Source organism: Calidris pugnax, unplaced genomic scaffold, assembly GCF_001431845.1.
Source record: "Calidris pugnax isolate Ruff unplaced genomic scaffold, ASM143184v1 scaffold20, whole genome shotgun sequence".
Taxonomy (NCBI): Eukaryota; Metazoa; Chordata; class Aves; order Charadriiformes; family Scolopacidae; genus Calidris; species Calidris pugnax.
The window spans coordinates 31,121,677-31,136,383 of NW_015094510.1; the positions used below are offsets into that span (position 1 = coordinate 31,121,677).

The window sequence follows — 14,707 nt, forward strand, 5'->3', positions numbered from 1 at the left end:
GGTTGAGGCGTTTCAGCGCTGAACAGTCGTAACTCTCCCACTGCTAAACAAGCAAACAGCCTACGACTTCAGCCATTGCGACCTGCACTACATTAAAAACACACCTTCCAATTTCTGTTTTACAGAAGGTCAAAGTTAATGAATCCTGTCAAGTTTTTTAAAACTAAAATCTTCAGGCACTTTCAAGGTACGTCATTACGTATTTCACAATTCATAACTCAAAACTTGGAAATGAAAATAGCGTGTCTTTATTGATAGTCTAACACAAATTGTCGTATAAACTTAGAGTTAGCCAAAAGTGTATCTTCTACGTGGGAAGATCCTGAACATTGCAAGCACATCTGCAAAAAGAGGATGCTTTCTTATAGCAGAAAAAGGACATTCTGCTACCGGCTCTCACTGCAGCGCCGTATTAATTAATGTCTTGATTTACACAAGGCTTAGTAGAGTCACTGTCTCTGCACTTACTGCAAACACAGAGATGTGTACATTAATGTTAACCCTTTTCTGACTTCAGTGGGTCTCCTTTGTCCCTTAGGTGAGCTCGTACACAACGTGTGCAGGACTGGAGTTTATGGCTACAAAAGCTGTGACAAGGGGGACGAGAACAGACATACCACAACAGGAATTCCAACAATTCAATGCATCCCTCTTACTGAAGGAAATCAGTATCTTTACATACTACCGAATGTTAAAAACAAACAAACATGTTTAAGCACAAAGTATATATTTATACCAAATAAAACAACTGAAAAAGTATTACATAAAGAAAAATAATGTAACAGAACGTACTTAAGTACCTAACTTACAGTCATGCTCATATCTAAAAGTAACATTGGTAACTAATATATATAATTTTTGACAAGGGTGCATTTAAGAGTTCTCTAACATACAACATATTCTAAATGTGGAGAGTATTTTTTCCAAGATACAGAAAACAAATTATTTTACACAGGCACACCTGTTAATTTGTATAAAAAAAAAAAAAAAAACCAACAAACATGCTTGTAAGTGAAAAGGTCACTTTAGTACTAATTTACCAGCTGTGTGAGAGCTATGTAGTGTTAATCACATTGAAATCGTCTCTTCTCCTTTTGCATTGGTGAGCGCCAACACTGAATGGTACAATGTTTGATCCGTGTGGTTTTTACTGACACTGCAACCTGTTTCCAAGCAGTCGCCCAGCCCAGGTGTTGAACAGCACAGTACTTACTGTACAGCCCCATCTGTCTGCATGTAGTGTATTTATAACTAAACGCTATTACAATTATTACAATGATTTCTGTTTCAATATATACATCAGTATAAAATACTACGCAAAACACTTTTGCATTTCAAACATTTTTAACCACTTCATCAAACAATGCATTTGTAGAATTAAAAAAAAAAAAAAAATCCAAATTAATGTTGATTGCCAACAGTACAGCATCTCTATGGTATGTTTCCTAATAAATGAGAGAACGGAAATGTATTAAAATCAATTAAAATAAGTATCACAAAACAGAATTAATGTTAGAGCAGTTCAAGGATTCCCAGTTTGTCAGTATCTACCCTAAGCAGTGCTACCCAAATACAGTATAAGCCATTTAGTGTTTCTACAATGAGAAGAAAACATTCAAATATTAAAGCTGTGACAAACACACAAAAGCAAGGAAAGAAAATTTGTTCTGTACTCATCCCTGTTGTAGCGAGGTACAGCCTGTCAGGAGCTTGCACTCAGTGCATCGTGTGTGCTGCTACACCTGGATACAACTGTGGAAGACAACTGAAATGGAATAAACTCTGCATTTCCTTGCTGTTGTGGATTTATGTCAGACCATTCAAGTTATAACAGCTTAGTGTCTTTTTTTTTCCTGAAGGGAAGAAGAGAGAAGAATTCATAATGAAACTGTAAAAATGCTACTAAAATCCCTAACTTGGACACAATATACTGCTTTAGGAGCTACTGTGTCATTGCACAATATAAGTGGCCTATTAATCGCTGAATTATTGGTGTAGCAGAATATATTTATCATTATGGATGTGTTTTGAAAATTGGTATTTTAAAACCTGCCTGTATTCCATAACAAGCCACAAACAAATTTTGTGTATTTCAAACACTATTATCTTATGTAAAGTAGTAAATGTACATTTATAGTGGCAAATTTCAAATCTCTGTCTCTGCTGCTTCAGTTTTTAAAACGAGACTTGGTTCAGAATTTTAATTCATTACATTATCCTAAACCAGAAGTATTTCTGAAGCATAAAAGAATCCAGATGATAATAATAATAATATGGGGGTTTGTTTTGCTGATTCGTTCCTAAGTTGAAAAATAATCAATGTCTTTAAAAAAATGCAAAACAAAAACCCCCCAAAAATCTCTCCTCAGGAGAAGTCCCTGCTAGCTGAGATTTTTTTCAAAACTGTTTCACACTTACAGTATCTTTATAATCATGTTTATACACCCTTGAAAATAAAGGCTCATGTTGAGAATGGTGACAGGCCCTTAATTATAGAGGTGTTAACGGGTGACACTATTTTTTTTATCAGAAAAAAAAAAAAAGCCCCACAAAACTTCATAGCTTATACTGAAAGTTTGATTCATGCTCATTTTGTTCATTTAAAAATACTCTTTGGAAACTGTGTCAACTCCTGCAGACAACTTAGTGATACATCTTTTCCTGTTAAAATAAAGATAATTCATACTCACCTCTACCCCATGCTAAGCTCTACTACTAATATACACTTCATTACCTGCTCATGTCACCATCTAACACATATCTTTACATTCTTCTACATATAGTGTCCAGGGCTTATTTTTCACCAAACAGAATCTGATAACTACTACACTTAGGAGTTTTTCTTGAGGATTTTTTTTGGTGTTCTAGCCTTTTCATTGCAACTTATGAGTGATATTAATAGTTCAGACTTTTTCCGTGCTAACTTAGGAGAAACTTTTCGTAGTTTTTTCCCATTAAGGATTTAAAAATCTAAACTCGCTTAGATATGAAAACTGAAAACCAGAAGAGAGATTAGATACATCTGAGATTTTAAAATGGTTTCTGCTACCTTAAAATGCATTTAAAAATTGTACATACGACACTGAGGATTGCTGAAATCAGATTCTAATTGAAAATCTTGCAAATAAACATGAAAAATAAGCCACTGGTCATGAATTCTAATGATTACATTCAAAGCTAGCCTTTTAAAAAAATAAAAAAGTTACAGGCAAAACATACTGGTTTATGTACTCACTAGCTTATCAGGCTACAATAGGCATGTTTTAAGTATAAAAAAAAAGCAGACAATTCAGATTTAAATAAGACTATGTGAAATCAGAAAAAACCCTTAGATTTCACTATTTAAAAAAAAAAAGAACACCTATAATTACTTCCCATCCTACAACTACAGTTAAACCAACTAACAAAAATAATCAAACTATTTTTGACAAACAAAAGTTAGGCTAGAATATGTGGCAACAATCAAAGTTCATATATGTTTCTATGTAAAATGACTCATGATTTACTAATAACATAAAATATGAACAAGAGCACTTTGTGACTAATGAAAAGAGCTACTAGTAGAAACACTTAATGCCAAACAGTCTTCAGCCCTCCTTTAAGTCGTATCTCCAAATCAGTATTGACTTCTTTTGACCAGATACATCATTTTTGGCTTGTCACCCCAGTATGTCATGTTTTACCACTTGCCACGGGCAGCAGGAGACAACTAGCTGAGCAAACTACAAGCAGTGACATGCAGAAATTAACTCTCAAATCTGAGTACTTAGATAAAATGATATGCAAGCGCACACTAGGACAAAAGGAATGGCATTCATCATCCAAATAGGCTCATCATCCCTCCCCACCCCCCTTGAACAGTAGTTGCAACAGCAATAGAAAAAGATCAAGAAGATGTCTGTTCTTCAGAGTCAACTGTGGAAAAAAGTCAGCAATATATAACAGCAGCGATGGACAAGGAAGAGCAAAACGAAAGAATCTTGTTGAATATTTGTTCATTTACTTTTTCTGAACACAAGCCAAAGTGTGCCACACTGGCTTGTTCTGAACTTCAGATACAGATGTCCTATTCTCCTTAGATCCTTCACAGATTTAGAATTCAGTCTCCCTGAGGCCCCTATAACCAAGTAAGAAAACTCTCTTTATCTAGCTTGGTGGCTGCCAAGACAGATTCCATGTCATTAAGGATGTCAGAGCTCAAAGCCTCTTGCAGACTTGGCATCAGTTCTTCTCCTTCTATATTCATCCCATCTCCTTCCAGTGTCCCAAGGTCCACATTTGTCCCTGGAATGGCTTCAAGGTAGTCTGGGAAACGGTTCTGATGGGACGGTATGTTGCTTTGGCTGATACTGTCACCTAGTTAAAACACAAAGAAGGATGGATTTTAAATATACAGGAATTATACCAAACCCACATTTTATCAGGACAACTGGTTAAAGGCTAATCCTTTATCTCTTGCATCATACAAGCATTATGATTCATAGAAATTCATCACAAAACTCAAAGATGACTTGACTGCATGCAGATGTACAAAGAACATGCCTTTGTTTCAACCTTTTCACCTACTGACCCAAATCTCTACAGACTTTGACGTCATTTAGCCTGTTTCCATTTTTGTGTTTAAAGATAAGAGACAATACTGAGTCAAATATTGTTTTGGAGCAGTATTAGCAACAGTGGATGAGGTACTGTTCTTAGCTTTTAATAAACTATATTACTTAAAAAAGCAAATGGTCACTCAAATTCCAATATATATAACATATATATATATATATAACAATAGGAATGATACTGTGATTTATTAGCAATCCCCCATTCTCCCAATAGAGCTGATTACAAGTATGTTTTTCATAAATCTAACTATAATGGTTCTATTACAGAAATAGAATAAGGTAGAAAACTAAAGCAAAAAGTATCACAGCTTCTCAGTGTTACTTGTTTTCATTGCAAATGGACACAAGTATATATGAAAAACATGCACTAAGGATGTACACAAAACCAGACCTGTATCCATCTCATCAACACTGTTCAGGAAGTCATCGGGGGTTCTGGGGACACTGTAACTGCTCATGCTGAGTCCGCTGTCTGTGCTTTCATCTCTGGAGTGATATGTGCCACTGTAACAGAAGAAAGGGAGCAAAAAATGAGGGTAGGTACTGAAGAAATTAAAATAAATGCTTGTTTTTGACCCAATTCCATGGCTTTGAAATCACTGCTGTAATGAGAAATGCTCTATTCTAATGAAAAACTGAAGCCTTTGTCTGTGTGAGACACCTGGGTTTATTTTATGCAGACCTCTTCCAATTATTTAGATTCAATTTACCTTGATGAGAGCATACTTAAGCAGCTTTAAAAAACCGCCTACCTGTGTTCTGCATGGTTTTAAACTTTTCACATCCACCCATAGCTAAAACCCATTGGAGGCATCTCACAGATAGCCCCTAATGTTTTTAGAAGAAATAAAATGGTAACGGTGTACCCTTTCACACTTCCACAAGGATAAAAAAATTTTTTCTAATTACTAACTTCCCATGTGTAATCAACTACTGAAGTGTATTTTTAAGTCACTGCTGTTATGGACAGGAGCTGGAACTCCTTTAGTGATTCCTCAGTGGTTCCCCACTGTTGCATTACTACTAGCCCAGTCCCGTCATGGCAAGAGAGTGCCCTCATATAAATCAAGTCCTGGTACAGAAACCGTCCTGTAAACAAACCCTGTTCAGAACAATCCTGTTGACAGAACAGTTAACAAAACAGTGAGGGCACAGGGCCTTACATGCATTTGTTTTTGTATGGCCATCTCACTGCCAATGGAGTCAGTGAGACCAAGAAAGCTGCGGTGGGAAATTTGGGATGGGGCAGGGGGGAGGCAGGCCACTGTATTGAGCTTACAGCACAAGGTTTTGGTAGCAAGGGGGCTGGCAGGGATGGTGTCTGTGAGAGGACGCCAGGAGCTGACCCCGTGTCAGACACAGATGGTCCCAAAAGGGTCCTGCTGCCACCCAAAGCTGAGCCCATCGGTGACAGTGGTGGTATCTCTATTTAGGAAAGGGTAAAAAACCCACCCTGTGGCAGCCAGGAGAGCAGTGAGAAAATGTGAGAGAAACAGCCCTGCAGACACCAAGATCAGTGAAGAAGGAAGAGAAGGTGCTCCAGGTACCAAAGCAGAGATTCCCCTGCAGCCCATGGAGAAGATCACAGTGACACAGGTTGTCTCCCTGCAGCCCATGGAGGACCATGGTGGAACAGATATCCACCCTGCAGCCCATGGAGGACCATGGAACAGATATCCACCCTGCAGCCTATGGAGGACCCCACGCTGCAGCAGCTGGATGTGTCCTGAAGGAAACTCTAATCCATGGAGAGCCTAGGCTGGAGCAGGTTCCTGGAGTGAACTGAGACCCATGGAGAGGAGGCATAAGCAGGAGCAGGTTTTCTGGCAGGAGCTGTGGCCCGCATAAGCAGCTGTAGAAATGCATGGGTACCTCCATCCCCCTAATATCCAACCTTCACAAAGTATTTTCAAAAATCTTCGGGTTGTGTAGTATTCACTGAGAACCCTTACTGATTTTCCAGCTTGAATAATAAAGAGCATTTGAAGACATACTGATCCTTCTCATAATGTGCTCATGAAATATAGAGCGTATGCCTTTTTGTCAAGTGTGAACCACCAAACAGAGGATGATTGAACAACTATTCAATGTTAGATGCAAGTAGAATGCCATCAGCCATAAATATATATTAATTTCACAAAGACATCTCTGCCATATAAGAAACAAACCTAATATTTCTTTATAAGTTATAAACATTTTTCTTTCTTTTTTTTTTAGATTGATTTAAAAATAGTATCACCAAGTATTTGATAACAATCTTAATTATTAAGCTATTTAAAACCGCCGTGGAAGAATGTGCTAGTTTACTTTGTGGCATAAAATACTAAAAACAGAACTGAGACTATGCTGAACTAAATCACTCCAGTTGAGAAGGCTTTTTGGCTGCTGCTCTCCTACTTGGAATATCCAGCCCTTCTCTTCAAATCACTCTTTAATACACATTTCCTCTTTCTTCAACAAGGATTTCTTCATTTAGTAGTCACACCACCCAGAATTACCACATGCAACTAAATTGCATTGCCCGAAATAGAATGGATGCTTCTTCAAGTATTACTTGTTAAAATATGTGTATACGAAAGAAGAAATCCCAATTTAGCAGTTAAACCGAGAATTACTGTCACTACCAATATAAATCCAATAGACAAAAATATATAAACAGAGTGGCAAACCAAAAGGTGAAATAGTCTAATAAAGTCTGCCTTGCTGGATGTCCCATTCAAAAAATAAAACCTACCCCAAAGACAGTAAGAATTGAAGACAGCAGGCAGAAGATTGACTACATCAATGGAAACACGACCATGCATTTTCTCAAATTGCTCCAATGTAGCAACTAGTTCCTAAAGTTTTTTGGATGTTTTTGTTATGTAGGCAGTGGAAACTATTCAACTACCTCAACTTTGGATATCCAACTTTGGTACCTAAAATTAGGAGGACTGTCTCACCAGGAACTTATATATACCCCATAAAGACAGAAAGAAGCATTTCTTCAAGTCTGAAATTTAAAACAGGGGACATCAAGGAGATCTTTAGGGCAAAACTCTTGTGCCTAATTCAGAGATAGCAATGCATGTCCAAATTTTAAAAATCCCTTTCCCATATGATACAATTAAGTGTGGTGATATATATAAAATTACCTAGAAAGGGACAATGTTCAGACCAAAATGCAAATTAAGATATTCTAAGCTCAGGTCAGATAGAGATTTTCAGCATTTTGCGTCAAGTAAGGGTGACAAAAAAAAGCCCAGCTAAACATATTTGCAACTGGGCAGGTAGTACCTTTATGCACTTCACAGCAAATAGTCCTTGCTAATTATCAACCTGCCAAAAAATTACACACAACATGAATTTGTCCTCTCTAGCTATTTTCCTGTTTCTAATTAAAGGTAAATATCCATTAGTCAATATCTGAAGGGAGCCTACAGGAGAGCCGGAGAGGGACTCTTTGTCAGGAAGTGTAGTGACAGGACAAGGGGTAATGGTTTTAAATTGGAAGAGGGGAGATTTAGATGAGATATCAGGAAGAAATTCTTTACTGTGAGGGTGGTGAGACACTGGAACAGGTTGGCCAGAGAAGCTGTGGATGCCCCATCCCTGGAAGTGTTCAAGGCCAGGCTGGATGGGGCTTTGAGCAACCTGCTCTAGTGGGAGGTGTCTCTGCCCAGGGCAGGGGGGTTGGAACTCGATGATCTTTAAGGTCCCTTCCAACTCTAACCATTGTACGATTCTATTTTATATGTCAGTTTTGTAGACTCACAATGGCTAAACTGCATTAGTCCACTGCCATGGCCATTTGAAACCTGAACACGTGTTTCTTTCAGGTCAGAAAAAAGGTTTTGAAGATGTGAGGATTCTACATTATTTAATAACAAATTTCAAAATATACCTGGGCTCAATGTATGACAGTAACAGCCTTCGAGAAAATTCAAGCAAGTATGTTACTATAACACATCAGGGCCATCATCTATTTACAGAGGCTTCTCATAGGAGAGCAGGTCAGTTTTAAGATTTCTTGTCCATTTTTATTCCTTAGGACAGGGCCAGCACAGTTAAGGCTCACACCAGATCCTAGGATGAATTCCATGGAGGACAATCCCTCCCTCTAAAACAAATAATGAAGTTTTCTAATCAGATTTGTCTGTGTAGGAGAAAAGCCTTCCTGAAGGGCTTAACCAAAAACCTGGAAATACCCCTTACTTTCTTAGGGAGTTTAATAACACACCACTGTCACCACTATTCTTCTCCATGTGCAAGACCCTTTTTTTTTTTTTTTTAAAATCAGTCTTCTCCAATATGTACAAATCATTGTGTACCTTGAGACAGAACCTCTTCCCCCACTCTCACAGCAGCACACACAACAGTAACACAGACAATCCTTCACAACAGATGTTATTTACATAACCTAAACTATATAAATGACAACAGATTTCACTGGCAAGATGGAGGATATGTTCTTCCACCATCTCCACTGAACTTTACTAATTTTGAGCATTACAGCGAAGATAGAGTACATGAAATAAAGGAAAAGCCTTCTGAGAAAGGCAGAAAATGAGATAAACTTAAACTAAGCTGATGGAATATCAATAACTGGAAAAATTACATACAGTGACTACATCTTTAGGGATGAAGACCCTAAGTGTGAGATCAGCAATGTTAAGTTATTTAAAAGAATATGGGAAGGGATTTGGATTTATAATTGCAGCAAAAGTTTAAAAAGATTTAAATAGTTTTCAGTATCTAAAATTATGGCAGGTATGTAAGCTTGCCCTACTCCAAAATTATATCAGTTCTATTGTGATGTGACTTCTTACCTTACGAGTGCATTTGAAACACTATTGATGGCAAAAACCATGGAAGATAAGGCTTACATTGAAAGAATCAAGATGAATTTAATGAGATTTTCCTTAAGTATAATAATGTACCATTAAAGAGAAGTACGAGCATATTGTTATACTACATGGGCACTTAAAGTAAGCATCCTAAAGTTAGGTTAACATTTCAAGGTAATGCACAAAAGTAGTGATTAACTCTGACAGAGTACATAATTTTTCTCTTTCATGGTACAGGATACTTAGTCAGTATCAGCTTAGAATGCTGACAAAATATAGTCCAATAAGGAACTAAAAATTAACTACTCCAACTTAAGATCAACTACTTGATACTGCTGCAATGTTAGCAGATTTTTACTCCATCAATTAAAAGTTTATGTGGCTTGGAGATTTGACTGTTTTACCATTTTTGTCTTTTCTTTACAGCATGCTAAGCAAATAATACAGATATGAGTTCTCTCATGCTGCAACAGTCTCTCCTAAGTTGTAATGGTCAGTACGAAGCATTCGCAAATTGGAAAAAAAACAACCACCACCAAACCACTCCAATTCAGAGGGATTAAGGAAAAAGTTGTATGAAAAAGACTAGTCTATACTGTTAAATTCTAAATCTTGAATTAAAAGACCCACTACAAAATAATACAGCATTTAAAATGAAACATGCCACTATTTGCAGACCTAACATTAACAGAGTAAAAATACTGCTAAATTAAATACCTGAAGTGAAGGGAAGGGGTGAATGAAGAAACCTTAAAATGAACCTCAAGGTGTAGTCCTAAATGTGCCTCACAGTTCATTTGATCTCATAGCAAGCTATTCACAAATTCTTCTGAGTCAGTAATTTGAAATGACTGTTAGTCAACAGATTATGCAGAGGCAAACATGTTATGACTTTGAATAAAAAACCTTCCTACAAGTCTGAACAGACTACTTCCTCCCACAGGAGACAGCTTTTAATCCTCAACTTTTACTAGACTTGCCATTTAAGGAAAGATTCATTTACAGCTGTGGCTTTTGGCACAGACAGATGTTCAAAATAAACTATTACATGTACTAAACAGAATTTTAAATCAATTTTTTTTCCCTCTAGCAGCTACTCCTACAAACCTGTTAAGAAAGGGATCAGAACTATTTGTAGTCATTGTTCTCAGTTCCTGAGACATTCCAGGAGATGACACAGGATTTTGAGATCCACCGTCTTGTTCCATTGTTGGAAGCTGGCTACGGAGAGCCAATTCCTAGAACAGGGGGAGGAGGAGAAAGAAAGATCACATTAGGCATTTGAATGCATTTTTTTCAGATACATAAACACATGACATTAGAGATAATTGATGCTTTTGCTGTTTCCAGTTACAAGATCTAAATTAAGTTAAGTTTCTGAAGACAAAGCAAGAATTTTTACTGGCTTCAATGATAATGAAAGTTCCACCAGTCAAAGCCCAGTGTTACAGAGACTTCACTGTAAATGTATTTATGGATATAAATATCCATATATTTGCATAAATATTTTCTAGTTCACTTCAGTATCCTTTTGCTAAATCTATTCTTAAAATAAAAAAAAAAAAGAATTGCTAACACTATCTGAGCCCTAAGATACATCTGCCTACCTCTGCTGACTAGCACTTTTCCCTCCATTTCTTTTAAGTTCTGATTTAGTCCTGGTTTCCTTTTTACCTCACTTGCTTCATTCAGCAAAGTTTAGTGTCTTTCCCTACAAGTTCTCATTTAATCCTCCTGTTTCAGGCATGCATTTTGAAAGTTCTGGTTGATCATATCAGTGATTTCTCCCATAAGTAAATCTCAAAGCTCTTCAATTCCTTAGCAATTTCTTAGCAAAACTAAGACACTGCACTTTTGAAGTTACAAACCTAGATTAGAGACATATTTTTCCGCATCTGACTGTGCACCAACTTGAATCCATCCATCCATAAAGCTTGTCATTGCTATTTAATGTAAATAAGTTTTAACATAAAATGCACAAAATTAAAAGTGGGTGGGGATAAGCTGCATTTTATGTAACTTCCAGTGCCCCCTCTCTTGCTTTTTAAACAGGTAATCCATGAGTTACACGTGAAAAATACAATAATTTTCAACTCTCCTAGAACATCATTAGTGGTTCACCAAGTCTGTGCTTGGTTAATGTAGAGACTGCTAAGAAATGTATTGGCTACCTTCTAATCATTATTAGTAGTTGGTGACTTCCAGGCTGCAACTGGGAAGCTAATCTCTGGCAAAAACAATTTTGTTAGTCTTGCCAGTGCTCAATATTTCTCACTTGTAAAAGGAGAGGTCTTTATCCATTCTCAATTATGAGCCTAAGACTACTATAGACTTTTAATATATAAAAATAATCTTTCTCCAATTTTTCTTCAAAGCAATTTCTTTAAAAAAAATGTCTAGGGTTATTTTATTTTTCAGTAGATGGTTCCAAATACTGAATGCTTCCGTACCGACTGATTTTTGTTTTTTTTTTCCTTTTCTAATGTGCATATGCTTCACTCCCATTCCTGTGGATTATCATTCTACATATTCCTTTAATACTAAGTTTCCTGTCTTGTACTGGAAGGTTTTCTCACTCCAGTTGATTAGACTTTGGCAGAAAGTGTACAAACATACCATTGGTTTCTGTGTTCGTCACACCCAATTGCCTACTCCAAGTAAATCCAGTCCTCTGCTCACCACCCCGCTTACCTAGCCACTGTTCTAATAAATAGTAATAATACTTCGTCTCCTCATTTTCAGATCACAGGATGTTAGGTGCCTTTTAATCATTTCTATAGGCTTATCCGTATGGTTTTCATTTGCTTATGTAATAAAACCAAGCACAAAGACTATATAATGAGGTCTTACTTCACAGCTAAGTTTACAAACTTCTGTTAGGTCACGTCAGCCTTGAGACAAGGCTGAGATACAGGTGGACTCAATCCATTAAAAAAAAGAAGAAAAAAAAAAAAAGGGTGGGGGTGTGTCCTGAAATTCTTCCCAAATGGTGACCTGAAGAACGTCAGGTCTTAGAGCAGCCACACCAGAGATGGCTCAAGAACGGCTCCCTCACATCACAATCTATGCCCTTCCTCTGAGATTGGAATTCTTCAGATGTCACCTGAGCCTTCCCTTCTCTGAGAAACTGCTTTCATGTGATGCAGCTGCTTTTAATTAGTTCTACACCTTGTTATTTGTCCAATGAAAAAGGAGGAAGGGAAAATAATAATCATGAAAAAAAATCACTTGATTTTGCACCACTGCCTCCAGAATCTTTTCAGCCTCGTGTTCATACCTGGAACACAGCACATCTTCCTTCTCCTCTCCAGGAGCACAGCTCTGCTCTTATGGAGCTACAACTACCTGGCTGTGGCAAGAACGCTCTGTCCTTTCCCCCTTCCCTCTGCCTTTGATCTGTGCATTGCATTTTTCTTTCCCCGGGCTGCAGTCCCTGACTAGGATAATGAGGAGGGGCCAGAAGTGCCAGCAGCCTGTGGAAAAAGCTTAATCACACACCAGTGTCCCAAAGAGTGATGACAAAGCAAAACCAACATGCAGTCATTTCCGTATATAACGCACTCAAGTGACATTAAACCTCACTGTGTGGTCGGCCTGATCTTTCCAATCAGCACTACCTTGCCTCCTGATGCAATATTTAAAGAAAAAAAAAACAACACAACAACACACCCAAACAAAAAAGCAAACAAAAAAACCTAAACCCAAGAGAAAGAGAGAAGAGAAATCATACACTAGGAAAGAAAAAAACTCACACATATCTCTTCTGTACCTTAATTAAAAAAGTCATTACAAAGGGATAAACAATTGGGAAAACGGGAAAGTTACCTTTGTATTTTCTAAATCCTTAGAGGGTAGGAGATATTGAAGTTTCATCAGTATATGAGCTTAAATAGTATGGTAAAAATTAGTGTAGCTCAGATACTAGCCAGCTAAAAAAGAAAAATCACATTTCACTGAAGGCCCAACTAAAAAGAGATATATTAAACCAGGAGAGAGAACTGTATTTTGCATGTTCTTTAGCACGCACAGCATAGTGAAATAAGCCTTTTAAATATTAGTACTACTTTTATCCTTGTTTCAACAACAACATTGCTAAAAGTGCAAAACTACAACTATTTGTAACTATTTATACATAGCATTACTGCTACTTATTGAGGAGGCAGAAGTACAGCATTTCACCCTAGAAAGAATGTTATTCCATTACGCATTCAAGTAATAAATTTATGTCAATCTGGGAGTCGGAAAGAGAAAGGAATTACCAAAAAAGAAGAGCTATTTAGAAACAAATACAGAGCAATTTTTAATCATTCCATAAGATAAGCAAAGTTTTCTACAAGCTCTAAAGAGTACATTAAGACTATTTTTCCTAAAAGGTGCATGTAATGGAAGCTGAATTTGTGTTGCTTGAAGAATGTCTTTTCATTTTTTCTTCCTTAAAAAACTGATTTTTAATAAAAAAAAAAGTTATGTGCTTCCTATACTTAAAAAAAATGTATGGGAGTGTACAAGCCTCTTCCAGCTCGAAGCAGAGCAATGTGAACTCTAAGCTTTCAGTTCATGCTTTAAAATATATCCTTTATGAGAAGTACTTCAAGTCTGAAGGCAAAAATAAAACCATGACAAAATCCTGGCTTAGATTTCTATAACTTGATCTCATCTTATTTTTATAAGTATGTCAAACTTTTTTTAAGTACCTCTGGGAAAATAAACGTTTAGCATTCCTACTGTTAACACAAAAGCTGAATTTTGATTATTACATGAAGATTAAAATTATTTGTCATCTCCTTAGCAAAGTAATTTTACAAACAAGGTCAGCATTGTATAATTTATCTGGCTGACCTTACCCATTTTTTGTTCATAATTACATACAGATTAAGTTTTACATGAAGTTCCTGGTCATTCACACCACGTCAAAATTAGATTTAGAAAGTTACTCTTTTCAGAGCATTTTTATTTTTATCTTCATTGAGCTTTTGAGGAAAGGTAAAAGACTCCATCATGCAACTTGTGTATCATGTTCTTACTGTTTTAAACATGATATGCTACTCAAATTGATAGATATACCCTTATATAATTGGTGATTTTTAGTAAATTTACTTTAAAAGTGCCAGCTGTAACATTTCTGCCCCCAAACACTGCTCAACTATCAAACGATCCACAGGCTTCACTGGGATGGGAGAGAAGTGTTAGGGGAAAGAGAAGACCATGACACTTACGGGCAGACTTTCAGCACCAGTTATTTCTTCAGACTAAGTATTTCTGTTGTTG

At 36.8% G+C, this 14,707-nt stretch overlaps 1 protein-coding gene across 3 annotated transcripts in view; it reads right to left on the reverse strand.

The window, feature by feature from the left end:
- Window positions 1-225: 225 nt before the first annotated feature.
- Window positions 226-14,707, reverse strand: part of YAP1 (Yes associated protein 1) — an 89,969-nt gene continuing 75,487 nt past the window's right edge. For 2 of the 3 annotated variants that reach the window (XM_014966018.1, XM_014966017.1), the window contains 3 exons: window positions 10,547-10,677; window positions 5,005-5,117; window positions 226-4,356 (listed from right to left, as the gene is read on the reverse strand). In XM_014966018.1, the coding sequence (XP_014821504.1) occupies window positions 4,118-4,356; window positions 5,005-5,117; window positions 10,547-10,677 (483 nt within the window). In that variant the 3' untranslated portion in view covers window positions 226-4,117. The remainder of the gene's footprint in view (window positions 4,357-5,004; window positions 5,118-10,546; window positions 10,678-14,707) is intronic. The other variant, XM_014966016.1, reaches the window with a different exon arrangement.